This window comes from Fusarium oxysporum, chromosome V, assembly GCF_013085055.1.
Source record: "Fusarium oxysporum Fo47 chromosome V, complete sequence".
Taxonomy (NCBI): domain Eukaryota; kingdom Fungi; phylum Ascomycota; class Sordariomycetes; order Hypocreales; family Nectriaceae; genus Fusarium; species Fusarium oxysporum.
Genome location: NC_072844.1, coordinates 3,405,264 through 3,433,209, shown reverse-complemented (window position 1 = coordinate 3,433,209; position 27,946 = coordinate 3,405,264). Strand labels below are relative to the sequence as shown.

General features: G+C 48.0%; 7 protein-coding genes across 7 annotated transcripts; 4 read left to right on the top strand and 3 right to left on the bottom strand.

Annotated features, from left to right (window-relative positions):
• Window positions 1–6: 6 nt before the first annotated feature.
• FOBCDRAFT_37773 (and other transporter-domain-containing protein) lies at window positions 7–2,136 on the top strand. Its single transcript, XM_031184866.3, has 4 exons — window positions 7–500; window positions 551–864; window positions 915–1,163; window positions 1,213–2,136. Exons 1-4 carry the CDS (start codon window positions 154–156, stop codon window positions 2,121–2,123), a joined length of 1,821 nt encoding a protein of 606 aa, XP_031040508.2. The 5' UTR covers window positions 7–153; the 3' UTR covers window positions 2,124–2,136.
• Window positions 2,137–5,925: 3,789 nt separating this feature from the next.
• FOBCDRAFT_293706 (uncharacterized protein) lies at window positions 5,926–7,969 on the bottom strand (the record flags this gene model as incomplete). The annotated part of the gene is made up of 1 exon (XM_054704716.2): window positions 5,926–7,969. One exon carries the CDS (start codon window positions 7,967–7,969, stop codon window positions 6,185–6,187), a length of 1,785 nt encoding a protein of 594 aa, XP_054560691.1. The 3' UTR covers window positions 5,926–6,184.
• Window positions 7,970–14,601: 6,632 nt separating this feature from the next.
• Window positions 14,602–16,028, bottom strand: FOBCDRAFT_224289 (uncharacterized protein). The gene has a single exon (XM_031184860.3). It carries the CDS (start codon window positions 15,934–15,936, stop codon window positions 14,734–14,736), a length of 1,203 nt encoding a protein of 400 aa, XP_031040502.2. The 5' UTR covers window positions 15,937–16,028; the 3' UTR covers window positions 14,602–14,733.
• Window positions 16,029–16,505: 477 nt separating this feature from the next.
• FOBCDRAFT_224288 (glycoside hydrolase) lies at window positions 16,506–17,625 on the top strand. Its single transcript, XM_031184859.3, has 3 exons — window positions 16,506–17,025; window positions 17,082–17,334; window positions 17,389–17,625. Exons 1-3 carry the CDS (start codon window positions 16,579–16,581, stop codon window positions 17,430–17,432), a joined length of 744 nt encoding a protein of 247 aa, XP_031040501.2. The 5' UTR covers window positions 16,506–16,578; the 3' UTR covers window positions 17,433–17,625.
• A 45-nt stretch (window positions 17,626–17,670) lies between these two features.
• On the bottom strand, window positions 17,671–19,239 carry FOBCDRAFT_162035 (uncharacterized protein; the record flags this gene model as incomplete). Its single annotated transcript, XM_059608404.1, has 4 exons — window positions 17,671–18,359; window positions 18,453–18,924; window positions 19,003–19,075; window positions 19,125–19,239. The coding sequence occupies 4 exons, from the start codon at window positions 19,237–19,239 to the stop codon at window positions 17,688–17,690; spliced, it is 1,332 nt and encodes a 443-aa protein (XP_059464975.1). The 3' UTR covers window positions 17,671–17,687.
• Window positions 19,240–20,272: 1,033 nt separating this feature from the next.
• On the top strand, window positions 20,273–23,847 carry FOBCDRAFT_293698 (uncharacterized protein; the record flags this gene model as incomplete). The annotated part of the gene is made up of 10 exons (XM_059611831.1): window positions 20,273–20,362; window positions 20,419–20,426; window positions 20,522–20,629; window positions 20,685–20,723; window positions 20,753–20,849; window positions 20,900–21,079; window positions 21,128–21,196; window positions 21,374–21,793; window positions 21,844–23,478; window positions 23,531–23,847. 10 exons carry the CDS (start codon window positions 20,273–20,275, stop codon window positions 23,795–23,797), a joined length of 2,913 nt encoding a protein of 970 aa, XP_059464974.1. The 3' UTR covers window positions 23,798–23,847.
• A 2,045-nt stretch (window positions 23,848–25,892) lies between these two features.
• Window positions 25,893–27,467, top strand: FOBCDRAFT_183644 (JAB1/Mov34/MPN/PAD-1 ubiquitin protease-domain-containing protein). The gene is made up of 2 exons (XM_031184855.3): window positions 25,893–25,966; window positions 26,019–27,467. Exons 1-2 carry the CDS (start codon window positions 25,939–25,941, stop codon window positions 27,011–27,013), a joined length of 1,023 nt encoding a protein of 340 aa, XP_031040497.2. The 5' UTR covers window positions 25,893–25,938; the 3' UTR covers window positions 27,014–27,467.
• Window positions 27,468–27,946: the final 479 nt, after the last annotated feature.

Sequence of the window (27,946 nt, the reverse complement as noted above, 5' to 3'; positions counted from 1 at the left end):
TTTGAACAACTTCTCTCCATCAACAAAACTGTAACCATGAAATATCTGGGGAATCGTCAATAACCCCCCAGACATCGAAAAGAGAGTTGGACAAACCTAAATTCCAGCCATGGTCTCACTCGCTTACGACCTTGAAAACCCGCGTAATTCGACATGAAACTGCGCTGGTGGAATTCAACACCATCCACCAGGACAAACTCAAAGATGGGCCCTTCCAGCGAGGCTATCCCCATCCCCACTGATGCACGCCCCATTCCTCTGCCAGAGTTACCTGAATTCGCGACAGGTTCGCCCAGGAGCAGCGAGCCTGAGTTAGAATCTCTACCAAACGACCTCACCAATTCGCTGTGGCTGCCGCACTCTCATGCCTCTGATTCAACAACGAGGCGAGTCTATCGCGGTTTCGCAGAAGAGAAAGAAGCTACTTTCTTTTCATGCTGTCGACAGTACCCAAAGGCAGTAGGATGGTCATTGTTGCTCTTCCTGACTGTGGTCATGGAGTAAGTCATAAAATCACATCATATTAGACTGTACAACTAAACATTCACAGAGCTTATGACAAGTCACTTGTAACTGGTCTCCTTGCTTTTCCTGCATTCAGAGAGAAATATGGAGAGCCAATTCTACCAAAGGATACACCAGCTGAAGATCAGATGTACGAGATCTCACCATCATGGCAGATGGGTCTGCAGAACGCCGCAATTGCATGTGAAATCATTGGACTTTTGGCACACGGTTACATCACAGATCTTATTGGATACCGAAAGATGATGCTTGCCAGTTTGTTTTGGATGTGTATCGCTGTGTTTCCTGCATTTTTTGCCGGCAGTATCGGCGTCCTATTAACGTCACAAGCTCTGTCTGGTATGTTTATAAACCGATATTCATACGAAAAATACTGACCGTATCCTCAGGGCTGTCATGGGGTGTCATCGAAATTCTTGCTGCAACTTATTCAGCTGAAGTCGTGCCAAATGCTTTGCGGCCGTTTGTCCTCAGCAGCATCAACATGTGCTGGCTGGTCGGACAAGTCATCGGCACCGGAATCCTCCGGTCTCTCGTTCATGAAACCTCTCAATGGTCTTATCGACTTCCCTTTGCGCTTCAATGGGCGTGGGCGATACCGTTGTTGTTCGGCGTGTGGTTCGCGCCGGACAGCCCTTGTAAGAGAACTCACCCTGCTAATCACAACGCAACTAACATGGCAAACAGGGTGGCTGATACGCCATGAACGAACGGACGAGGCGAGAAAATCTCTGACTCGTCTTACTAATAAGAATGGTACCGATATAGAGGATACCATCTCACTAATGAAGCACACCAACAAGATGGAAAAGGACTCCAACTACGGAGGAGCCAGCTATCGAGATCTCTTCAAAGGAGTCAATCGTCGACGAACAGAGATTTCATGTATTGCCTGGGTCTGCCAAGCATTAAGCGGCTGGTCACTCACATCTTACGCACCTTATTTCTTCGAACAGGCTGGTTTCAGCGCCTCCATATCCTTCAACCTCTCAACCGCCTGCTACGGCGTCGGCATCATCGGCGGCGTCATTGCCTGGATCCTACTCCCCTTCGTGGGTCGCCGGAAACTATACATATATGGATTGCTCGCACCCATCTGCTTGTTGACCGCTGGCGGCGTGGTATGGGTGGTGCTGAGCGATCGCACTGGTGCGAACTGGACCTTGGGTGGTTTGATCATCGCCATGACTTTTATTTACGACATGACTATCGGCCCCGTGTGTTATATCGTGGTTGCCGAGATACCTTCTACCCGGCTGCGGGTTAAAACCGTTGCTCTCGCACGAGTTACATATAACCTCTGTTTAATATTCAACAACATCATCATGCCCAAGATGCTCAACCCATCTGCTTGGAACATTGGCGGCGCATCATGTTTCCTCTACGCAGGAACGAGCTTTTTCTGTCTGATATGGTGTTATGTCAGATTACCCGAGACGAGGAACTTGACATACCTCGAATTGGATATCTTATTTGAGAGAAAAGCACCCACGCCAAAGTTCAAAGAGCTTCAGGATAGGCTTGAGGATAGTGCGTATTTGTCCATGACGAGGGCAGAGCGATTGACAAATTGGCATGGCTGGTTAGCATATTCATAATAATGATTTTAATGATGTTCATTTGGCGTTCGCCATGGTTCCACTACGTGATTGTTCAGTCAAGTTATCGTGGCGTATTGCATGCAGCTACCTAGTTTTCTGGCACAACTCGAAGGAAGAACACAATTCCTAATACCATAATCAAACTTTCAAAGCTACTGATCATGTCTTCATAGCATATGCCGCAGTTATTCGTTGCCCCCCTTACCGGGTTTGCTTGCTGAGAACAGTCCGTTTAGGGACTTGGACCTTTGACAGGGCGAACATACGATACCGCGCATTCATTTCAAACCACAGCCTACCACCAAGACATGGCATCACCCTCTCTTAGCAGTATGTCCAATATAATCCCGTAGACCATCTCTCTACTGCCCGTCGTTAGTCAGGGCTTGGACCTCATTCGTATCAGACTCGGTCAGTCCTCTCAAACATAGAACTGCGTAAAGTCGACTTGATCCCGCCAGACAACTTATTATAGATACTCTAACTATAATCATCTCTAATCTTTCGTTAATGACTTGGCACAGCCTTCAAATCCTATTGTGCAGGGTCATGGCACGTAATCAGTATGTGCACCATGATCTTGGGCACAGATGTCAGGCCTTCATTGCCTGTTACTAGTCGCTCTCATAATTTTCAAATTTCTTTGTTCTACCTGTATCAATCACACACTCGTCCCTTTCCTAAGGCATATTGACAACATGCAACGTCCATGCTGGTGATGATACGGTCCTAATGTGATATCACTACAGAACGAAAGATCCCTAATGATTTGGGGCGTATTGATGCTCGCCATCATAAGACTCTATATCACGACGGGAGATACAATTAAATTGACTCAATTGTCCAAATATCAAGATTCATTTAGATTCAGATGTTGACGAGGGCAGTCCCGTCAGGTTCTGAAGCACCATCAGGCTGATTTCAAGACAAGGGCCCAATTCTATCATCCTGTATCAATGTTTCTTTATAGATTGTTTGGTTTGTATGATAATGATGTTTTCAATATGAACGTAACTTGCCCAGAGACAGTGGTTGAACAAAGCCTACATGGAGTTCTCCAGCTCAACGTCGATGTCACCAAATAGTCGGCGCATTGTTAATGAATAACTTTACTAAGAACTCTTGCTAGAATGATATCAAGGTCTTTCGACAATCAAGTTTGGTCAACAAGAATTGGACTCTGAGTGTTCATTATGTCGGATCATATGGCAACCACTCGCAATATACAAAGCTTGAATTGACACAAGTCAATATTGAGATTAGCGCATTACGATCCCCAACTCAACAGAAGGGTCCTCAACTCGCTCATGCTTCTTTGGTATTTCTTTAGGTATGAGTGGGTACGACGATCTCAATGTGCGTTACTCCAGACAGACAGCAACTTGGACTACAAACTGTTGCATGGAGACATGCTTCCGATTTGACCACAGTCTCACATTATAACTTGAGGAATCATTTGTCCCGGAATATGGCTCCTTCGGCCTTTGAAGATAATCCATACAGTTAGCATTAGCAGTTGTTATTGTAGCTACTAGCTTTCGGCTCACCGTCTTCCATCTCATCTCATTGCCTCGGCACGACCTTGGCCCTGACCATGTATTAAACATACTCGTTCGAATGAACGAATCATCCGTAAGATTCTTGCTCATAGTACTGCGCCCACATCAAATCCCATGTACCGTCATATCAGGACCGAGTGTCAAGCTATTAATCGCACTCACATGCTGCGCACATGCAAATATCACTATCATTCACCTGCCTATAACTCCTCTATAGTAAAGAAATCATAGTCAGGGTATTTCGTATTTTTAGGCACTTATGTGAGAGTGTCTATCGTAGGACCTTTTGCCCTTGTTACAGAAAGTCTTGCCTCCTTCTCGTCGTGGCTAGTCCCCCGACTATCATGCCAAGCATCCTACAAAAGAACACATGCTCGCGTTTTCATATCCAGGATACTCCCTATAATCGTAGATGAGTACATATGTCCGACACAGGCAGGTTGACATGTCGGTTTCTCGTGGTCTTGGATGAACTAACCCTGCCCATCGTCATCAGGGCTCACCATGCCCTATCGCGGTCAGCTCGGTAGACATATCCGAATGATAAAGAGAAGCCTCCCCACAGAATAGGAATTAATACACCGCCTGGTTAAATGGCTTCATATGTTCTGCAGTCACGAGATAGTAAACAACATGTTGTAATAAAGCGGTCTAGAACATTTTTCCCTCCTGGGCATAGGAGATTTGTCTCCGCTACACGCCCCTTGGGGCCCTGAGGGCATTATGGAGCCAGCTACTGCACAACAAAGTACAGTGCAGCAAAGAGAACCCTGTTGAAAATCTTACCTTTTTGGCGTTATTTCCCTTATCGCAAGCGGGGAGTTGTCGATTTTTCCCGTGGTCAAAACATCGACAATTAAAGCGCTTATAGCCCTGCCCTTTACCAACCCCTGACTAGCGTCTGACTCAATCCAATGTCGCGGCTTTTAACCCCCACAACAAGAAGGAAAGGGTCTTCTAGAAGTTCTTTTGTTCTTTGTCCCACATCTGAGGAACTCCTGTCACACTATTGCTGGCATCATCGCTCCAGTTTTGCCCGGATGAGAAGCATAAAGAGAAGGTCCATAACCGAGCAGATAGACTGATGGAGTGGAATAAGCTTGTTAGCCGAGATTGCCAGCAAGGCCTTGTCGTGAGATCCAGTAACCGTTGACCACGCAATCTCAACAATCGGTGACTGAAACAACAGCGCCAACGTGCAGGTAGTCTGTCCAGTGCAATATTACTTTTTTGATGAGGTGGTTGGTTGGGCATTCGTGCATTGCCCAGCCCAAATGTCGCTTTGCCGCTTTTGGCGAAGGTAATGAGGTCCACGAATTGAATGGTTACCAAAAAGTCGGGCTAGAAATAGCCGAAGGGTCCAATGTAAGAGGATATTCGCAGTGGGTTGTGGAACACGAAAAATACTAGTAATATCTTGATAAAAATATGTAAATGTTAACAAATGGATATCCAAGTAAATACACCGCTCAATGTCTTCCTTGCCCTGCCATGCCGCTTGCGCCTATGCCTCTCCTCGCCTCAAAAGACGATTGCATTGTGAATGTGATATGTATGTACTGGTGACAGTTCTGCTCAGAAAAAAGATATGATCTCCCAATTCGCCGGACTCAATGCTCTGTTCCTGCGGTCCTAGATGCGAACTCCTCTCAACAAATGCGATGACTCCCTCTCTATCCGAGTCTTCTCCGACCGCGTCCCAAGGCTCTCCATAAGCCCGGCCATGAGCGGGATTTTGTTCAGTTGCATCCGATCCCGCTTGGGCGGGGGTCAAATGCCGAAAGGGCCTGTTTGAAAAAAGAAATATGTGAAATTTCAGTCAATGTACAAGAATCAAATAAGTTCCTGGTAATCCGGTGATTGTGCGCTTTTTCTCCACCTCGCGGTGATAAGAAAGGGGAATAAGTAAATAAGATAACGTGTAATAACGGGAAACTCCTGAAAATGCCACTCGCTTTCTAGAATGATGAAGTATTCCCATGTCTAATGGAAATTGTGATTGGTTGTGAGGGTGTGTTTGGCCGATGCCCTCATGGTGAAATGACCTTGAGTGCCGAGGCCCAAACTGTTTCGGGTTCGTGTTCGGTGGCCAATCCCCTTAAGTGTTGCTAACTTCGACCCGGTTTTCCCGAGTCAGAACCAGGTCATTCGTTTTGCTCTGGTTCCGTCGAAAGTCGTGTTGCACTTTCTCCGGGGCCTATCGTCGGGTGGCGGGACCATCGCTCGTGGGCATGCTTCTAAAACCCTTCCATTGAGATGGGGGGCAAAAAATTTGCATCATCGCATCCAATGGCATGGATAAACGTCAGGGACTCCATAATGAGTCCACAAAGTGGGTCCCAAGTCGGCTGCACTTCCGTGGATTGTCCTGCCTGAATCGGTCTCGTCGCAATGCAAAGAAACCATGGCCAGGTACATGACGTGTTGCATGTCGTAAATCGAGAATTCAAGCCTTTTGATTTGTGGTGTCGATTCTGGTTACGGCACAGCAATGGAAACCTAGACTGTGATAGGAATCCAGCGAGCCGGAACACCGTTTGCTCCCATCTCGTAGGGCTTCGTTGAGGTTTGTCGTGGAGGAAGTGCGAAACGAGCTCGGCCCGGTCGCTGGTCGTCGAGCTTTCCACGTTTGCGCATCGCCATTTCCATGACAGCGATACGGATGAAGTCGGAGTTCTCCCGCATTTCCCGCTGTCGCATGCCTGGGACCGATTGAGTGGGGACCTGCGGCTGTGGCTGCTGAGGGACAGGGGCAGGCTGCGATTGGAGTGATGTTGATGGATAAGAGTTTCGGTTAGAGCCCGGGGCTGTTCGGGAGCGCTGGATCTTGTAAGTTCGCATCTGAATCGATGCAGCAAAAGTTCCGGCAAAAACAGTCTTGGTTGGCGGTTCGATTCTTGCGTTGGTGGTAGGGTTGAGATAACGGCGAACTGCTGCGGAAGGCATTTCCTCGGAAACGGGTGGCCGACGCTCATCAGCATAGGGAACATTGGGGTCGATGGTGAGAATAGATCGAGTTAAGTAATCATCCGGTGGGATAGAAGGAAGGTTCAGAACCGAGAAGGATCGGGCCGCTGATCGAAGGGCTCGGAGTGACGCGGTAAGATTTGACTTGAAGACAGACCTCAAGGGCTTGAAAGGCTCCAGGAACTGAGACTTGGGCTGAGCCTCCTCAGGCTGATTGAGAGTGCTGAAGTCCAGCTCATCGACGTCAAGATCATCTCCGGCCAGTGGGTGTTCGTCAACGGAACCAGGTGGAGAGATAACAGGCTCCAGCGACTTTCGCATAGGAGTCAAGTTAGTCCTGCGAGAGCATGGACTAGGTGTCCTTGGGCTTCCGAGAGATGAGAGGCACTCGCTAGAGAATGACTCGTCCAGAGATGGGATGGAATCGATGGAATAAGTTCTTGTTGACATACTGGAGCCAATGTTGCAATCGCTCACACTATCATCATCGTCGGCAACTTCCTGAGGTGGGGAGAGAAGCATATCCAGAGGGCTACCGAATGTCCAGCTCAGTTCCTTTTCCGAAGCATGCTGACAGTCAATAACCTCCTGCACTGTCAGGGTCTTCTCGGAACGGCGGCGGCGCCTCTGAAGCTGCTTATGTCGAGGAATATCTGTAACGGCCAAGAGTGCAACGAGAGACGGTGAAAGTTTATCCGAAGATCGCGAGTCACTGCTTCGTTTCCTCTGTGATGAATGACGCTTTTGAGGATGGGCGCCATATCGGTTGTTGGTAGTAGGAATCTTGACAGGACTTGTTGGTGTCGTTGGTCTCATCGTCAGACTAACTGTTGTTTTTGATGGGCTCGAAGGGGCAAGACTTGAAGTCTCCCGCCAATCCTTGCGTTTAACCATTGTTGCATTGGAGTCCGGCTGAGCTGAAGATACGGTGACTGTAGTGTGCTTGTTGCTATCGTCATACTTTGGCGACCAGCGCGGAAGTGAGAATGTGGTCGACTTCGAGGTCGCTGTTGTTGAAGTCGCCAACTTGGTGTTGTATGTTGGTGATGGCTGATACGGATAATGTACACTGTTGATCGGTGTTGATATTTGGTGATGAGGAGACGAAGTATCTAAGAGAACAGAAGAAGATAAAGGTGAGGGTGAGGAGGAGGAGAATAAACGTGTGGGAATGGGAGTGAAGGCAGGAGATAAAGAGGGAGTAGGAATAGATAAAGTATTATGATGACTAGCACCGGTAGTACAAGGGGAAGGAGGGCGCTGATGGTGGCTCTCCCTCTCACGCTGCGCCAGCATGAAAGAGCGTGGAGTCATCATCCTGTCTGCAGTGGCCACCCCCCCAGTCCGAATTCCGGGATCCAAGACAGGGCAAGTGCGACAGGGTGAGACTTGGGGTCGGTACCTTTGATCCTGCCTTCGGGGCTAAGAGCCAGGGGGTTTGGTGTGCTGGCAGGAGTGGACAGTGGGAATTGGACAGTGGCAGGCGGGCAGACGCTGCAATCAATCTGGCAACAGCGGAAGTGGGTCTCCTCGGTGGCCCTGTAGGGGTTTTGGCAGGAGCCAGAAGGTCCTCACCTCTTCAAAACTGCCCTGTGGGCCCTGAATTGCTTTGTAACAGGTCTCACTTTTTTTTCTTTCTTTCTTTGTCTCCAATTGAAGCTTTCCCTCGTTTGTCGATCGACTAGTCCCTTGATCTTAATTGCCCTGACTTTAATGATATTTTCTCCCTAAAAGGACCCTTTTTCTCGGATCAAGCTGTGTAACCCTGCCTAGGCTCAACAAGCTTCGATTCCAGGCCCAGCCAGTGCCGGATAAGAGATCCGCACCGCGAAACCGGAGTGCCAGAAGTGAAGCAAAGCAAAGCAAGGAAGACCAGTCCGGGGATGACCGCGTGTCCGTCTTGTCCCCAGCGAACTGTTTCAGTAACGTAAACACGAAGCTCAGGATTGGTTCGTCGATCAAGGGTGACGCTTGCGAATTCGTTAGAGCCCTAGAGCTCAGGTGAAGAACGAATCACGTCTTTGATGGCCAAGTGGCTCCTCGAATCGAGGTTTGTTGAAAGAACGAGCCGGTTGAGTTACGCTACCGCGGACAACGGGTCGTGTCGTGCCTTGCAGCGCTGAAAGGGTTTTGTTGCTGTCGTGTAATGCTCGTGTGTCTTCATCCAGATGCCGCAGGGGTCTGTTATTGACAAATCAGATTAGACAAGGTTGCTGATCTTAGGGCCGCGGAGAAGCTTACTTGCTGGCCATATCGGCTTCCAATATTGTTTCAATAACACAGAACTGCCGTCCAGGCAGAAGAAACACAAAGTTGTTGTTCGCAAAAGATATGGTCCTTTTCGTCCTTTGGTGAGTGATAACGACAACAATGGAAGTATTTATTCAACACCGACGCATGGCCACGAGGCCACGGGAGGGGCGTGTTCAGACTGGAATAACGGGACCTTGGGCAGCGTGCCAAGCAATTGTCTGAGATTGAGCTCGACAGTTCAAAAGCCAAACCACAAATATTGGTCAAACTGGCGAGTCACAAGGAAGCTTGTGTTTCGGGGTCCAAGGTCCGCTCGAAGCACCAACGAAGAGCACTGCCCTTGTAGCAGTCAGTAACCGTGTCAAAGCCTCGCTCACACTTTTATCGGCCACACGGAAGGAAAATGGGTGAGAATTGGTCAGGCTGGTTGTCCAGTCGAGCAATATCGCATGCAAGGATCTCAAAGGGATTTGATGAGCTGCACAATTCATCAATGTGACAGTGGGCTGACCAGAGCTTTTGAAAGGACAGGACAAATAGAGAGGAGCCAGCTGGTGCAACAGATAAGGAGCCGTTTAGATTTGTTCCACTCAGAACCCAGCAACTTCACCTGCCTATGATATGATAGATACGTGCCAGTATCTGGAGCACAACTGATGGGCGAGATACGAAGACTGTTTGAGTCTAGCTGCCTACGATTCCTACTAAAGGTAGCAGGTTCTTGATGATTCCTAGTGCAAGTTGGGGGTCACGTTTCGGAACTTTATCGCGTGCCCGAGCTGATAAGACACCTCACCGAGCATCTAGCCAGCCACCAGTGAGCGTTACGATAGCAATCTATCGTGCTCTATCCGATCGGAATGGTCGGTATTGCTGACGGAACGAAATAATATCTATGTAGCTTCACTCTGATCATCGCCACGACTTCTGATACTACAACTTACTCGTCCGGCACTTGGAGAGCCCTCAACGTGGTGACCCACGAGTCAGTGGAGAGAAGAGAGGGCCGAACCGGAGGTCTTTCAGCGGCTACTCCGGGCCTCGCCCGAAAAGCACGACCGGAGCCTCGGGGCGGGAATCTCTTATCTATACTTTCCCATTCCTCGTTCCCGCGTGATTTCCACCCGCGTCCGGCGGTTGCACCATCAATCAAGCCCAGCTTGTTGTAAGCACCTCCCGGAACCAGCCATTCCTTATACTTTTCGTTTGTTGCATTGTTGTGAGCACGTGTACAAAACGGCATTCTTGCGGTTGACTTTCTGTGGGATGAACATCACGCTGTACAAGAAACAAAGTCAGGGGGCCTCAAAACCCTCCTGCTGTCATTTTCTGCAGGGTCTTGGATGCACGAATAACGACCATTTGTGCAAGACATTGATTCGCTTTCTTGAGTGACGCCATGCCTTTGGTGCTGATGGGTCAGCTCTCCCCTTTGAGCCTGGCCAGTCAACTCCCCGCGATTGAATTCCAGTGTTCTTCAGATGGTGGGAGGGTGAAGATTAGTGGTGACGCACAGTAACATAAACACAACCCCAACCCTTCTCTTGGCTCGGTGCTCAACCAGAGAAAGACTCCATTGTTGATCGCCAGGTGTTCATTCCTACAGGAGAGAGAACACCACACTCCTGTTTTTCGCACTGCTGATCGGAGCCCTCCCCCTGTGCGTCCTTGGTATAATCAATGTTCCGAAAATTGTTTATCTTTTTTTCCTTGGTTCCCTTTTTCTCTGGCCGTGATCACCGTGACATCACTGGCAACCTCTTCTCTATCTTGCCCCAACCGAGTCACGAGAACAGGATTTGAGCTGTCACAGCTGAAGTGGTTCTCGACTCGTTTTGGTCATGGGCCGAAACTCTAATACCCCCCCTCCCTGAGCTTCCCTCGTGCTCTCAGTCCCATCTCAGTTCGCTGAGTGTCTTTCTTATCGCTGCCTCCCTATTCGTGCTTGGCTTTTGGCCCTGCGCCCCGTCATCCACTGGCTTGCCAAAAACGCGGGGTCTGTTCCCCCACACTCTGCAGGGTCTGAGAGACAAATAGTTGCTGTTGGTAATTTTGTTCATTCGAATGTGAATCTGGGGTTGCACTGACTTGTTACCTATCTTTCTTGGTCATCTTTGCAGTGCTGCAGAGTTGTGGGGAATTGCATGTTTTTGTGCCAGCTACCGCGATAGTCCTGCCTAGCAATCTAGATGTTATTGATGATGCTCAGATCGAGATTTCAGCCATGAAACTCAAACTCCTGAGCTTCTTTGCATTTGCTCCTGGATAGGCAATTCAGCCCAGGGTGCCGTGTTGAGGCTGGCCTGTCTTACTGTGTTATTCAAAGCTCGCGTACTCCGGACTCGTCTACGCAACTCGTGAGCAGCCTAAATTCACCAGACTAAATAGATCGCTCGGATGCCTAGCTTAGGCTTCCGCGAAGCCCATGTTTCAATCAGTCGTTGTCAGTTTTCGTCACGGGACTAGTTACGAGATGACCCTTGGGCGGCCTGTCAGGTTTGGGGTTGGGCTGTGCAGCGTCCGCCGCTCCTCTCTTCGCTCTGGTCTTTCCTCTTATGTCCTCTCATGCCCTCTACTGTCCTGTCGTTGATCTGCAGTCCGCTCGACTGGCTAATGCCCGCCAGCCTCCGTGCCTCACCCCAACCTGCGATATTCCGCGCCAGATCGCCAATAATTTTGGTGTTTATTCCGTCAAACAAATACGTACTTTCACTAGTTTGCTGGGTTGCCGCTTGCAGTTCAGCGTGCAGGTAATGTGTTGCCCAGCCCACTGTTAGCCGCTGCTTCATGACGATGGCCAAGCGACATCACCTAGAAGACAGAAGAGAAAGAAGAACGAGATTGCGTGACTTGATCGGGCCTCATCTGCGATCGAGGTGCATAAAACAGCGAGTGCTGAAAACAAAAGTGCCATGCTGAAAGGAAATTCTGATCTTTATGGGACGGCCAAACAGCACCAAGGCAGCATCCGAGACATCCTTATCAGCACGTTTCGATCAACACTGACGGTCGACATCAAATCATGGATGCATTGGATGTGAGGCCCGTTATTATTGACCTATGATGCTTCATTCAGATTGTCCTGCTGAGCGAGTTAGTCTAGGAAAGGCCGCGGCATTATCGCATGCATCCATATCCAAGAATCCATAACGCATTACGATGATTGAATGCCCATAGGCTCTTCTCTGGAAGCCTGCATGGCTTTTTAAGGTTACTCAAATCCATCTTTCGTGTCGAACTCAATTCAAAACAATTGAGACATAAACAAACAAAAGATCGATGATCTCGCCGATATTGGTGAGCTGTCGGCAGTACCGTGCGTGTCACCAAATTCAAGCTGCTCGCCAAGCTATCAAGCATGAGATACAAACTGATATCTCATGTTTTATGTTACATGTTTGAGCGCACGCATTATTCCAAGGGAATGGGCCGGCAAAGCTTGCTTTCAAAGTGGCGTGATCTTGAATCTCAGTTGATACTACGTATGGTTACACTCGACTCGACGAGGGTGGGAGGCCTTTTCAATGTATTGGAGCAGATTGGCAAGAGGAGGCAACAAAACTTGGGACCTCTAACCTAAGTGACAAAAAGCCTTAGGTAAACTTAGTATAATTTAGTGTAGATTTAGAGGATCTTAGACTAAATATTTTTAGCACCTTGATTCAATGTCAGAAGTGTTCTTGCGCCCCGGGGATTGGTAACATTTGGATGCCTAAAGAATGAAAAGCTGCATCTTGGCCGTAACCGTCGCATTCTTCCAGAAGGGTTGCTTCTGTTTCGGGTTTCTGTCAGATCCTGGTGAGTAGCGCTTCCAACGATCTAGGGTATCTCATCTAGAGGAGCAAATAGGTTCAATACTAAGGTTCAAGGTGTCGTACAAATTGTTCAAATTACTTCAAAAGGCTGTGACATGTCAGGACACAGGGTAGTTGCACCCATGATCACAAGATATTTTGAGAGTTGATACAACAACTCCTAAGCTTGGTGACACCAGTAAAAATTAACGTCATATGACAAACTCGAACACAAGCTCGAGGGTTGCAAAATTGTTCTTTGCACGTTATCTCAAAGATCCAAGCTATCCCGTTCCTTTCTCACGATCGTTCCTTTTGTACAGGGTAATTGGCATCGAGTCCGATCCATACATCATAAAGGCGTGTGACTTTGCCGAACTCCGTCATCGAGCGGGTATAACATCATTGACAGTGTCATTGTACGCTATTACTTAAATTTTACGAATTTATTGGACTCGGCATATTTTTGAAGTGATGTAATGATCATTCTTATGGTTGAGTCTTGTGTGTTGAAACCAGCGACGTTGCTTGTCGCACAGAGTTGAAAGACACTCCATAGAGGACGGAGGACGCGAGACAATTGCCGTAGTGAAATTGAGACCTCATTGATATCACCACAGGGTAGTCCTATTTTCTGTATCTTCCAATCTTTCATCCATTTACATTATTGAGTTGTAACTTGGTTCTCGTACCCCGCCTGGGAAGAGACGTATGGCAATCTTCTTGAGTTTGCCCAACTGCCCGTGTCTTAGGTCCAATTACAGAGGTATTAATACAGATCAAAACTGGATCCGTTTTATGCTTCGGTGTTACGGCTATGAATATGCCTTGTCAGAAGCAATACCCGAAACAAGCATCAAGACTCAACTTTCTCCAACGATCCTGAGAATACACTTGATTACCTACAATGGCTCTACTCCAGGAACTCAAAGAAATTGCAATCGAGAAGAACTGTTTCAATCGTCTTGTTTTCTTCACTGATGACTCGGCAGTTGATGATAAACACTCTTCTTCAAACATTCCGATAGGTACCAAGCTCATTCTCATGAACCTAGACACTATCCAAATTGAATAGCCGATAGAGAAACTAGGTGATGGATATACAGAACTTCCTGAATATGTAGGGCTCAATCTCTCCAAGAGGGGTTGAAGTCGCCTATGATTCAACGATATGACAGCAGTGTATCGCAAGGTCGAAGACATGACCAACAACACTGTAGACATTTCTGAACAGTCCATTCAGTCGGACGAAGCTTCAAGGTTTGTAATATGTTTTGGTATAGGACTAATAAACCCATATCACATTTGTTGATGTATTCACTTTGCATCAGCGTTGTGTGCTTGTGTTGTTCTGTTCTTGAGACTTCTCAACACCACGATCTTTCACATACGACCATACCTATCAGAGAACTCGGGATCCCGTCCGCTCTCCCATAGATAAGCTGATAAGGGGCGGATTAGTAGTTGGGTCGGTGACGACCAGCGAATCCCCGCTGTTGTATGTTTTTGACCTTTTTGCTCCTGCTTCGAGAAGCCTGGTGACATCTTGGAAGATGGGAGGCCTTATCGTCTTTCGGGTGGACATGAGGTGGCGGGAAGTTGAAAGTTGCTGGCAAGAACTTTGGAAGTTCCAAGGGGAGTGTTTAGAGGAGATTTCGATCCTACCAGAATGTCGAAGTGGGAATCTGAGTGGGAACGTTGTGGGTTCCTCCTCAGATAGGTTGATAAAATCCGGCATGTTCATTGTATGGCATATGTGACTGACATCGAGTTATGGATGTAAGTAAAGTAAATATCATTTACAAGGGAGACAAAAAGAACTAAAACTAGACCACGTTTATCCCAAGTTCATAGACAATTAGACAAGGAGCAGGAAATCCAACAGGGACCCGGCAACATTGCAATAGTTGCCATATGTTGGGTTAAGATATCTCTCTAAAAGTAACCGGAGTACAATGGCCTTATCTAAGGAGAAAAGTTATTGACGCCCCTTAGTTGAAGAAAAAGTGTTGAGCTAGATAATATAACCCTAGCCTACTCGACCGTATCAAACCTTGGAACAAAAGCCCGTTCATACTCAGTGTTACATGGTCCAAAATCTCCTGGAACAACTCTGAATGGGTATCCTTCGACTCTAAAAACCTCCAGGGACCCTGAAGCAATGTTCTTGAGTGCAATCAACGGCCTAGATGGCCAATCAGGAGGCCTGTCAAAAACAACATCCAACACCCTGAGATTTTTTAAGTCTTTGAGGCAATCCATAGTATCCCTGGCTTCTGGAACCGAGAGCCTCCAGGCTTCTTCACCTCCCAAACATACCTCAGACTGGGTTTCTAGCTCTTTTGGTCCTGGAGTAACCCACCTGCCATTGACCCATTCTCTTCGAGCAAGAAGAGGATCAATGACAGCTTTGGGAGATGTACTTTTTGTTCCCAAGTAAAGCTCCTTCAGGTGAATACCTTTGAATTCAAAGTATCTGGACCACCGGCTGAAGCCCTCAATACCTATACCATCGAGGACCAGTACTTCTAGATTTTCGTGCGGTTGATTGGAAAGAAAGTTTTCCATACCACCCAAGGTCCCACTACCAAAGTGAAGATTTCGTAACGAACCCAAGAAGGGTTGTGATCCAGACCGAGCTTGCGCGAAAGATGCTCGCAGATCTCGCACTTGTTCCCAATCTGTAATGAGGTCTGCATCAAGCTGTTGGAACGAAAGCGTCTCTAGCTCCGTTACCATATGCAGAAGGGCTAAGAGTGCAACCTCTGTACAGTCATCGTATATAAATCCCTCCCAGCATGTCCAAGGAATATCTGTTTCATTCCACCAAGGAGGAAGTAGACCTTCTGCCCTGAGGGTGTCTTGGAGTAGTGCCGCATCCTGTGAGTGGTCCAATAGCCAATACTCTAAAGCCTTGTCCCGCTCTGTTTCGGAATGAAGCTCCGTGCAGCATCTTATATGACGGATAGACGGTCCGACTCGTGGATGTTTGACAATATTGGCCAGAACGGTGACTATGTCGGTAGCATTCCCCAGGATTAAACAGGTGTAGAGGAGGTGTCGACTATGATTGTAGACGGTCTTGCATGAAACCACTAGGTTTAATAGGTCACGGTGGTGTTCTTGCGTCTTTATTGCCTCTTCTTGATTCGTGGGTTGGATGAATGGGGATGCATTTATGATGTGCTGAGCCGCATGTTCGGCAATGAGTCCCATGACCTCCAGCGGTAAACGCATGGTAGCTCAGAACTGATCGATTAGATTTTGATACAGTATCTGGCAGGCTTAAGGACGAGTTTATAGGCAGGGTTTTGATGGTGATAGTGATGTTGTCTGTTTGGTGTTTCAATGCAGTGATTGCCCGCAAGGCATCCTGATATCACGTGCTCTTGATGATGGTGTATACAATTATCTCGAGTTCAATATCCCCCATCGACAGGTCATGATGAGAAGGCCGATAATTTACGACTAAATTCTTGGCCTATCCTTGTTTAGCTAGATGTGAGCCAATGGCTGTCAATTCGGTCCCGGAGTAAAAATAAGGTATGATGCTTAATTGGGATGATCATTGAAGCTCCGAGCTTTCACTCCCCAATGGGGGAATTCACCCTGGCGTTTGTTTAGATCATGACATTGCCCAAAGTTAAAGTATTGAAAAACATTTGTTTGAATGGTGGAAATACTCGGGGGTGTTTCATCTACATGCTACCGGCCCTTGTCAGTTAGTGTCTATTCAACATCATCCTCATCGTTATATAAGACGGCAGTCTTTCACGATAGGGTGTGATCGTCAAGCTTCTAAACCTCAGAACTCGGATTATTCTTTCATATAACCTTACAGCTCTTTCATATACCCTTATAGCTTGAAAGATATTCAGCATGCACTTCCTCTACTCTCTTCTCGCCACTGCTGGCCTGGCTGCAGCCCACGGTTACGTAGAAACCGGGACAATTGAAACGCAGACCTATCAATTCTACAATCCTTACACTGATCCTTACATGAACCCTGTTCCTAAGCGTATATCCCGCCCAATTCCAGGCAACGGACCTGTTGAGGATGTCACATCCATCGATATGCAGTGCAACGGCTACACTGCTGGTGGTATCAAGGGAAGCTCACCTGCTGCTCTTCACGCCGATGCTAAGGCTGGGTCAACTGTCAACCTGAAGTGGACTCTCTGGCCTGACTCTCATGTTGGACCCGTCATTACTTATATGGCTCGTTGCCCCGATTCAGGTTGTGATAGTTGGCAGCCTGGTACCCAGAAGGTTTGGTTCAAGATTCAGGAGGCTGGACGTGATGGAACCAGCAACAACTGGGCTACCGTAAGTAAAAGTCCTTATTATACGAGGTTATAAAATTACTGACGCTGTCACACCAGAGCCCTTTGATGAAGTCTGGTAACTCGGGTGTCAACTACACCATTCCTGAGTGCATCAAGCCTGGTTATTACCTTGTCCGCCATGAACTCATTGCTCTTCACTCCGCCTCAGGATATCCCGGAGCCCAGTTCTACCCTGGCTGCCATCAGCTCAAGGTCTCCGGCTCCGGTAGCACAACTCCTTCAAACCTTGTTGCTTTTCCCGGAGCATATGCCAGCACTGACCCTGGTGTTACCTACAACCCTTACCAGGGTGAGCATACTCCCGTCTGCGCTGAAATCTGAGCCTTGCTAATAGAGAACACAGCCACTACCTACAAGATCCCTGGACCTGCCGTGTTCAAGTGCTAAATGCAATATTGACTTGTACTGAGCATCAAGTTTCTTCCCACAAGTTGGGCTTATCATTATGACTGCGAGTCAGCCATGAATATACATTTGTTATTTTGTAGCACCGAGATCAAGAGCAATGTAGCTGCACATGTCAATTCATAGTAAATATATATGGCTTTGGCGCTAGATAATACACTTCCATCAAAAGAAAGGACTTTAGCAAAGTCGAAACGATAGAAAATGAAGATCCAAGTGACCTGCTGCAACTTCGCATCATTTGGCATTGCCATTAGGTGGTGTTCTCGTCCCGGAAGAACTGAACGTCGCCGCCCTCTTAACCACCTGCACAACTTCTCCTGTAGGAGATTCAGTGTGAACCCACCAGTGCCATATGATAGCCAACAGCACTACGAAGACAGTGAGAGGAATAGAAATCCACCACATAGTCCAGAACAATGGCGTAAGTCTGACATCCCAGGTTGTACCATCTTTCAGGATCTCAGATGTAAAAAGCTGGGACCCAACGACAGTAGCAACGCCAGTCGTTGGCAAAAAGATCATTGTGATAGCTGCGATTACCTTCATGGAATTGGAGTCCTGGATCATCACCATTGAGTCTTGCTGAGTGACGAGGTTGAACGATAGCGTGATGGCGTTGTCGATGCGTTTCTGGAGACTGCTCAGGCGGAGTTGGCTTGACATAAACAGCGAGCGCCGATACTGTAGAGTTTCACGCAACTGTTTGATGATTGGTTCTCGAAGAGTCGGCTGCTCTGGATGTTGGTGATTGCCGACGTTGTGAAGAGTTGCGTCAACAAGCATGATGCATGAGTCAATTGCCTCTGCAATGTGGATGATGTGCTTGGCGCAATTGTGCATGGCAGAGAATGGGACCTTGGAGCTCATCTTGCGGATATTCTTAGAGTTGGCATACTCAAGAATCAACTAGATCCATCAGTTAGTTAGGCATGAAATCCATATTGGAAGTGGGTGACTTGCATGTTCCAGAGGACCAAAAACAGTGTTCATCTTCCAAACCGTGTTATCAACCTCGAAGTAGAGAGCTTCAAAGACAAGATCAAACAGAATATATGGATCAGTCGCAACATGCTGCCAGGCCTTGGCAGCAACAAACTCATTAATCCTCTCCCTCACCTTCTGCATAACCCCAAAGCAAACAAGCGTGATACATCCGTTGTTATCAACTCTCAAAAAGAATCCCGCGCGATGCCAGCTATAGTCCGCCTGCGGAAGGGTAGAAATGTGATAACCCATTGTAGCAGCACGGTTGTCAATTTCGGGGGCATTTCCAGGAGTTTGCTTGATGTCAATGTTCTTGCAGAGAAAGTGAAACCACGAGCTGGAGCCATGAGCATCGGTGGAGCGCCCAAAGCTGTGACTGACAGATTGGAGACGTTCTTTGGTGAAGTCGCTGGGGATGTTGAGGATGTTGAAGAGCTCGACGAACTGGGAGAGGGCATCTCGACGGGGAAGATCAAGAGGTGCAAATCTGGCGTTGTAAGTCTCTGCTTTTTCAGATGATGCAAAACAAAGCTCATCATTCAGTTCTGGATCGAGACAAACTTACACAATCCTCAAGCTTGCCCTCTGCCGCAGACAACGGGCGTTAGGCTCCAGGTACCAACGGCCTTCTGGGTGATCTACAAATAATCAGCGCGAGATTCCAAACGAAGAATTACAGCCACTTACCATGAGTTACTTCCCAGATGTTCAGCATCCATTGCGGGAAAGCAACTGCGAGCGGCGTTTGAGTCGCCTCTTGAGCAAAGGCATCATAAGGATTAGCTCTTTGAGTCCAGGACATAGTGAATGCGTCGTGAGTTACGGCTCTATGATTCCAGTTCGGTCACTTTGACCGAATGAATGGACTGCTACGTTGCTTGTCTTATGATGGGGAGGTCCTCCCCAGAGTCTCAGTCTATAACACTGGGGGGCCTCAGTTGTATTCCTTGCTCGTCCTAAGCACAAGCGCCGAACCCTTTCATCTAGGACCATGGCGTCGTGATTTTGCATTATCATTTCATGTATTCTTTTCTATTTCAGGGATATCGCAAGCTTGCAGCCCTCAGATGTGTCTAGACCAAGCCATGTTTCAACCACCAAAACGCCATATCCCCGTCTCTGAGCGGAAATGGGCCACCAATGAGTCTAGATACAAGATCAACACCTCATTGGCCCATCTCTCGCGTAAAAATAATATAGTTTAGATTATCAAGCTTCCCGACCTCCCGGGTTGGGTTACACTCAGACCGGTCTAGTTCCTCAGGGCTGAAAGTCTCGCTGGCCAGGGGTTCAATGTTATCAATGCTGCTATTCGCTACTGCCTCAACGCTATCGTTTGCAGCTCCCGCACTTCTGATCATGTGCGTTTCACAACCGAACGGAGTATTAGTGATCCTGGAGAGGTTTTCGGATAGATAAATAGATCCTTGGAAAGACAGCCCAATGACAATCCCTGGTGAGACATCTTCAAGTCGCCCAGCATGCCGCTTTTGGTCAAGGGGTCCCCCGTGGCTCCTCTCCATGGCGCCAAACCTCACAAGGCGTCCTATCCTGACACTGCGTTTGCGACAATATGTCAGGGGTTGTGATACTCTCAAAGCCGCGGGTAACGCCATGGCTGAATAGTCCTAACCCCCGGCCCCCAACAGCCAATATCACAGTTGCAGGGGCTGCGAGTGACATATCGAGACTCAGCCGCTTCTAATAGTTTGCTGTTCGAGCCTCAACTCCACTGACGATGCCGTCTCTCAACCTGTCACCAGTGGCCTATCACCGTTGCAATATTGTGAGGCTGGATGCAGGAGGTCAGGGATAGTCACGCACGCCCACACCCCATGGTATCAGGCTCTGGACTCAAGAATGAAGGGGCTCTGCACTTCCTGAAAGGTCTAGGTCTCCGGTGGCAAAAGGAACGGCGCTATCAAGTGCGTTGTATCGAGATATGGTCGAAAATTGTAGTCTAGTCCCTGTGTTCTCATAGGATGGATGGTGTGTTGTACCCATTCAGCTTGATGTTCAGCTCCTTTTAGTCAGGCTGCGGTTTTTTGTGAAATATTCCACAGGGCTTGCTTGTGATTTATTAGCGTTGAGAAGAACTACCTGTCGATCTGGAGGACTTTGATCCTTTCTATTTTCTTCATCCCGCGTTTTATCGCTTTCTCTTCATCACAGCTCTGCATATTTGAACCATGGTATTTCTCCCTCATTTTCTCCCTTGCTTCATCCAGTCGTTGACACCTGTAATAGGCACACGGAGGGCACTGGGATCCCAACTCTGTTGGAAATGTAAGTCGGCTTCGCTTTCATCTGCAGAGAACTGGTATTAACAAGGCCAAGTATAATCAGACACCACCCCCTGCTGTACCGCACCAAGCCCACGGTGGTGCGTATACTCCAGGCAGCTCGGTCGTTGTAAGCCTCTATATATCCCGTTTACCCTCCCAATCTCTCATCCTTTACAGTCCTACCAGAACCAGCCGTACACTCATCCATATCAACAAGCTGTATCGCCTTCTACAAGCCCACTCTCGGCACAGTCTCACAGCTATCCAGCTTCTCCTGGGTCGCTAGGATACCAACAGTCTATCCCTCTTGGACAAACCCAGACTCACAACACGATGCAGTACCAACAACAATCTATGGTTAGTAACTAACATATCCTCAACTATTGCACTCACTGACCATAGCAGGCCTACAATGGCCACCAAGGTGTCATTTATCAACAGGGTTCTAGCAGTGGTCAGCAGGACGGGCCAATGGTAAAGCTCTTTCGCGGTTGTTTTTGTTTCTAGCCTCTAAATTGAACATTTCTTAGCAGAACAAAGGTGCCATTGTCCCCGTAACTACCACGCCCCTCACGACTTCGACCAGTCCCAATGAGAAAGAAGTGAATACTCTCCCATCTTATCATAAGTGCTTACTGACAATGCTTTCAGGTTTCTGAAAAGGAGTTTCCTGTCAAGCTCAAAGGAAGCAAGCACTTCTTTGACTCGCGCTCCATCTACCGATGGCGCAATCCCGTGTTGTACCAGAAGCCTGGTTACACTTACACGAGCAGCGAGGTTAAGATGAGACATAGAGACTATGCGGGTCGTGTCTCTTTCAAACCTCGTTCGGATCGATATCTGCACCACAATGACGGCTACCTTCGTAACATGTATGTTGCATGTGTTGATGCCATCTATGAAGGCCCTGGCACTTCAACTTGGAAGAGAACCTATGTTCGCAAGGTCGCTCCGATGAAGGTGCGCATTGCTACATGGATCATTGACTTTAGCTACGATCCCAAGAGTTGGGAAGATTGGGGTATCATGGTGTTGAGAACTTTCCCGGCTGCTATTGCCATGGCTCTTGTTGTAAGTTGCATGTTAATGAGATATCATGACAAGTATACTAATATGGGCAGTTCTGGGATGGCAAGCCTAGTGTCATCAAGCGAAACCTCGCTTATGCTCCTGTTCTTTACAGGTATCACGGTGACGCCAAGGTCTGGAGCAACTTGCTCGAGAACCGCAAGGGTCTATCCCTCATGGCTCGCAACAACCAGATCTATCGCATGTTGCGACCTCGCTATCTCTGCTTCCTTCGTGAGCCATTCAACGATGAGAATAGAGGATTAGATGTCCGCAGTGTTGTCGAGTGGGAGAACAGTGATGGTCAAGACATAAACCTTGCCTATCTCTTCGTCGCCTACTCTACTGAGCATTTTAGCCATAGCTCCGAGCAGGACATGATGGCCCTTCATCACATCGCTGAGACCGCGTGTCGAGCTGCAAAGCTTCCTGCCTACTGGATCGCTTGTAGCTGCATGCGTGATGAGAATGAACTTGAGTCCGATGTTTATCGCATCTCAGATGTTCTCCGCGGTTCAGACAGGATGGTCATCGCTGTTGGTAGGGGTAAGGGTGCCAAGGCTGGACACTCAGGCAAGGCCAATACTGAGTCTCTTCTTCGCGAGTGGGGAAGTCGAATGTGGACTTTCCCCGAGGTTCTCCTGAGCCCAGGCCGAACTATCTCGGTTTACACTCGTGACGGAAACCTCCAATCCCCCCTGGTTGTTGCCAAGAACCAGTTCGCTGCTCTGGTGTGGACTTACATGGACTCTGATGTGGCTCGCCATCTCATCGATCATTATCTCGGCTCCATCAACCTGAGTCGTCTGGAGCAAGCTGTTTTGGCTCTCAAGTGTCTTTACAGCCGTCACACTACGGAGTATCTCCCTGGTGACCAGGCTTATGCCCTCATGGGTCTCTTGAGACTTCGACCTCAAGTTGACAGAACTGACACTGCCTTCCAAGCCTTCTCAAGACTGTCTTTGGCAAATGACTCTGACAGACTTCTTGAGAGATACATCTGCACACTCCCCCGAGACAAGGATCAGCCATGGTACGACATGGAGGATGCCTATGAGTCATCTCTCTGGGACATCACTCCTTACTGTCAGGTAGCTGGTATCGCCGACAACGATACCATCATCATCGATGGTGCCTGGGGCATCTCCATCCGCTGGAAGACTTTCTACCCAGTGTACTGGTCTACGGGACCATCCTGGAAGAGATACTTTGCGGCATTGGCAGTTGAATGGAACGGGGCCTTCTTCATCATTGCAATTGCACTCATCGCAAGTGGTGCATCCGCTAGCAGCTCTTCTTCCTCTTCCTCTAGCAGCATGTACGGTTATTCCACTGGCGCCAGCGCTAGTTCTGGAACTGCCATGATTATCCCTGGTGTTATCTTCCTCCTCCTGTTCGTCTGGATCTGGTTGATCACACCTAACCTGGTTCGAGTCATCTACGGTGGCAAGTTTGCTGATACTCAAGCCGAAATGTTTGGCTTTGAAGGACACCTCAATGCCCCTACTATTGAGAGGTCCATCTTTGGAGGTAACTTTGGTCGCTTTTCCTGGAGCACCAATGGAAGCCCTCTCAGCCGAAGTATCGTTAACGATGATGGCGAGCGTGTTGGCGTGGATCCCTACAAGGATCCGGAGGTGAGAATGAAGGTTGAGGCGGCCAAGCAAGCTCGCCCAGGCGACATGAGGGTGAGTCACTTTCTTATCTGTGGTGTTTTTGATTTTTGACTAACAATGACAGATTTTCACTCTTGTAGATACGTACAACATGGAGTTGACCTTGTTCGAGGCTGTCAGGCCACCTGTCACTCTCATGTTCTGCGCTTCCGAGGGCGGCATGCAGCGAGCTATCGGATGCTCATATGAGTGGGAGACACAGACTATGTATCGCGAAACAGTCCTCAGAATGCCCACAACTGCCTTGAACCGAATGGGTCGTGTTCCTCGGTTCCGTATGGGCATTCAGCGACCTCTGTATCCTTCTGCTCCGTTGAACGGGGCTGTTTAAGTATTGTAATTGGGTATCATGGAAATCTGGCTTGTATAATGTTTTTCTTCACTATGATTTATCAAAGATCATCAGTAAGTCAGTTTGTATCCAATCTACGTTCCATTTCTTCGAATTTTCAGCAAACTTTATATAATGTGAAAGAAAGCATAATTCCAACAGCGTTTATAAAGGCCCACCCCTCGCTCAAATGGTGATTTCTCCTTTTGTCTCTTACTCAGTGGAAGCAGAGCGGACAGTTTCCATTCACCAAATTTCGTAACAAGGAGTAGTCGCCTGTGATGAACCCATGGCAATGAAGCTATCCAATCTGCAGGGTAGAGATACCCAAGCAGGCAGTCCACTCAGTGGGCTGTTTGTTGTACTGGGAACTGAGGTACAGGACTTTCTATGTCTTCGGTGCAGTATGTCTTATGTTGCCTTTCTCTTTCCTTCATCCAATGTCTGGCCAATGTTCTCCCCGCCTTCCCTTGGGCTTCAAGCATTCTTTGATAGACCTCTTACTGGCGAGACATCTTGACTATCAAACATTTTCCTCCCTTTTTGACAGCGGCCTGTCATTAGAGCAACTGTATACAAGACCTTTAGCCAACCAGGTCAAAGTCACTGAGTTTGAAGAAGCAACTGACCTAAGAGTGCAAGAGAAGCCTTGCCAGTGTCAAAATATGTTGAGAGGTTTTGAGTTAATGATCGCGCATGCTAGTCGATGGCGAGGTCAAGGACTCGTGATTTGCTATTAGCTGTTAAGAGTCATTAGAACAGCAGAAGAAAGAACATACTTTCGCGTTCCCTGGATAATATCTTGAATGGCCATATTGATGCCGTCTAGTTTCCTAAGAGAGGTACGGGGAGGTCAGCTTGCGCTGAGTGAAAGGCACGATCGCTTGCAATATCTCATCGTTGGACTCTGAACCCTCAGTATGATCATTGTCTGCATCATTACCCACCCTAAACTGAGAGACGCAGTGCCGTGTAATGTTTACAACACTGTGAAGTAGCTCACAAATTCGCTCGAAAGCGAAGAGCCCGGGACGGGGATGTTGCGTGAAGTCAGTGGACGAGATAGCAAGTTCGACCCAAAGAGTGGAAGTGCTCAAGCTCATTTGCAGTAGAGAGCAGCGAGACCTGTTCGTAATGGAACAGCCAGAGAATAAAGGAGATACATAAAGATGATGAGAGGAAAGGGGGAAAGCCGTGGAGAAGGGGGATTAGGTTGACCCGTCCTTCTTGATTAAGTGCACGTCCCATATGAGAGTCGCTTCAGAAAGGCCTGCTGTGACAGATCATATCAAATGAATACCCATGCCCATATACCGTGCCCCAGGTCAGCTCTCGTTACTCTTTAGGTTTTTAGGAGCTTTGCTGCCTGGTGTAGAGTAGTGCCATCTTAGACAACATACCTTTTATGTATGCATATAATCACAAAGCTCCTCACATTTTTGTCGGTTCCCTTTTCCCCTACTCACATCTGAGCGGGCAGTTATTTATCACACGTTACCGCTGGACATAGTCGCGCCAATGATGAACCCATAGATTCAGCAGGATGACACCAATGTCTCCAAAGCTGCCCGCTCTTAAATGGGTACTGAGGTCCGCATTTGACTTTTGCGTTTCGTTTGTTGTTGCGCATGCGAGCAAGTGGCTTGTATGTTCATAGAATTCCAAGGTCGCAACGAAAAAAGAGTCGGGCAACGATGAATCTCAATGGAAGTGAACTAGCAGTCTATGTACCCGTAAGTCCTGCAAGGTTTCTTTCTTTTCCCCTTTGCTTTTTCATTTTCATAATCCACATGCCTGGTCTATTGGTACCATTTATATGAGGTGGCTGCATCTCTCTATTGCGTCCCTGAAAAAGACTAGAAGAGGCACATACGCTAAAAGCAGCATAAAAAAGGTTACAATGAAGCACAGCAGAGTAACAAATTAGAGACATGCATATCTCCTCTTCACTAAGTAGACTTTTGAAAGAAGAATGTTCAAGACTCCGGGTCTTGTCCGTGCATATCGATGTACATAGGTAGGTACCTTTACGTAGCTCTTATCGATAAGAGGCGGGGCATCCTGTCTGCCTGGAACCAACGTCAACTTGCTGTGTCTCACACTCTACCTTCGCACCTTATCAAACATTCGGAGTCGTCACGATGGAGGCATCTGCTCTGAAGGCCTGGGGTATGGCTCCCTGTTGAACTTTGGATAATTTCGTAGCTAACATATGTGCCAGAGTTGGACAACAATGTCCAGCTAGTCGACCCCAAACGCGACGCTCTCTACAACTTCGACGCCGATGCTCAGAAGGCCATAAACAACGAAAAGGCATGGAAGCAAACACCAAACTACTTCAAGCATGTGCGAATAAGCGCTACTGCTCTCATAAAAATGACCATGCACGCGCGATCCGGTGGCAACCTCGAGGTCATGGGCTTGATGCAAGGCTACACCCACCAGGACACATTTATCGTCACCGACGCATTCCGACTGCCCGTTGAAGGAACAGAGACTCGTGTCAACGCCCAAGGCGAAGCGAACGAATACCTTGTCGAGTATCTTGATCTATGTCGAGCGCAGGGTCGACAGGAGAACGTGGTGGGCTGGTACCACAGTCACCCAGGCTACGGATGCTGGCTGAGCGGTATCGATGTCGATACAGAGGCCATGCAGCAGAAGTGGCAGGACCCTTTCCTTGCCGTAGTTATCGACCCCGATCGTACTATCAACTCAGGCAAGGTCGACATCGGCGCTTTCAGAACATACCCAGAGGACCACCAGGCCGGTAATGGCACAGCCACCTCTGACGGCTTCCAAGCAGTGCCTCTCGCCAAGGCCGCAGAGTTTGGTGCTCATGCGAGCCGTTACTACAGTCTCGAAGTCTCCCATTTCAAGAGCTCTCTCGACTCGCATCTCCTCGAGCTCCTCTGGCACAAGTACTGGGTACAGACTCTCAGCCAGAACCCACTGATCACGAACCGCGACTATGGCAACAAACAGATGCTCGATTTGAGCTCTAAGATCAAGGAAGCGACAACAGGCATCACACGAAGCCGAGCTGGACAAGGCATGATGGGTACGAGTCATAAGAGCTCCGACAAGGCCGTGGACAAGCTGGCAAGGGAAGCCAGCCTCATTGCATCTAAGGAGAGGTCTGGCCTGGTGGCGAATCAGGTCAAGGCTAGCGTTTTCAACGACCTTGGATCGAAGGCTGAAGAACCAACATCGTGAAAAGGAATGACACTGGGATTATGGGAATGCATGTAGCATAACGAATCGGCATAGATGGCGTTCAGAGGTGAAATCAGCAATATTTACTTTTATCTGCGCTTAGAGTCTTAGAGTGCATTCTTCCTCCATCCTACATCATCAGTATGGAAAGCTAGGTGTTTGATCTTTCAAGTGGCCTTGAGAAGGGGGTTCCGATGGCATGACTACCTCCTAGAAGTGAGTAGATTACGATACGACCTCGAATTATCTTCACTTGGCCAGTCAATAGCCTGCCTAGTTTGCCCAATTGATGATGATTCACCAATCAACTATTTTCGCTTCATCCAGAGACAGATCTAGGCGAGGTGGATAAAATAAGTGGGTGGAGGATCGCCGACTTTATGGATAAGCGTAAAATTCGACGGCACAAAGAGCTAAGCTATTAGTTATATTCTTATACACATCATGATGATAATGTGTGACGTTATTGACCGCGGGAAATCCCTTCATTGGATTGGGTTAGTAGAGTGTTCATTTGTATGTGCTTCTTGGTACAGTATCCGTTGGTGTTGGTGTCAGGGTCATGTTCAACAGTTACGAACAGATATTCTCGCATTATATGGTACAGTTAAAACCATAACGCATCAACTAAAACTCGACTGGAGAGAAAGATCCATTTCACGGATTCCCCATCCATTGTGACCACAAACAAAGTCCTTGCTAGTCAGAGCATGTCGCGAAATCGACACCACGTCGGCTTGGCAACGAGATTTACCCTAGAGATCGAAGGTTCATCTGAACGGGATGCCTCCCTCAAAAGATACTACGGACAGGAACACAATGAGACACTGAATTATATATGATACTTTTTGTCCCTGTAGCAGATGGAAGCTTGCATAGCCTGTAGCCATGTGCCGCGTCCAGCCATCGGCAGTGTTACCGATGGCAGTTCAA

Excerpts from the sequence above, each read along its gene's own strand:
- FOBCDRAFT_37773 (XM_031184866.3), top strand. The coding sequence starts at position 154 with ATGAAACTGCGCTGGTGGAATTCAACACCATCCACCAGGACAAACTCA. Across the intron at positions 501-550 it reads TTCCTGACTGTGGTCATGGA|AGCTTATGACAAGTCACTTG; the intron begins GTAAGTCATAAA and ends AAACATTCACAG. Across the intron at positions 1,164-1,212 it reads GTTCGCGCCGGACAGCCCTT|GGTGGCTGATACGCCATGAA; the intron begins GTAAGAGAACTC and ends CATGGCAAACAG.
- FOBCDRAFT_224289 (XM_031184860.3), bottom strand. The coding sequence starts at position 15,936 with ATGCGTTTACCGCTGGAGGTCATGGGACTCATTGCCGAACATGCGGCT.
- FOBCDRAFT_224288 (XM_031184859.3), top strand. The coding sequence starts at position 16,579 with ATGCACTTCCTCTACTCTCTTCTCGCCACTGCTGGCCTGGCTGCAGCC. Across the intron at positions 17,026-17,081 it reads CCAGCAACAACTGGGCTACC|AGCCCTTTGATGAAGTCTGG; the intron begins GTAAGTAAAAGT and ends CTGTCACACCAG. Across the intron at positions 17,335-17,388 it reads TACCTACAACCCTTACCAGG|CCACTACCTACAAGATCCCT; the intron begins GTGAGCATACTC and ends TAGAGAACACAG.
- FOBCDRAFT_183644 (XM_031184855.3), top strand. The coding sequence starts at position 25,939 with ATGGAGGCATCTGCTCTGAAGGCCTGGG. Across the intron at positions 25,967-26,018 it reads ATCTGCTCTGAAGGCCTGGG|AGTTGGACAACAATGTCCAG; the intron begins GTATGGCTCCCT and ends CATATGTGCCAG.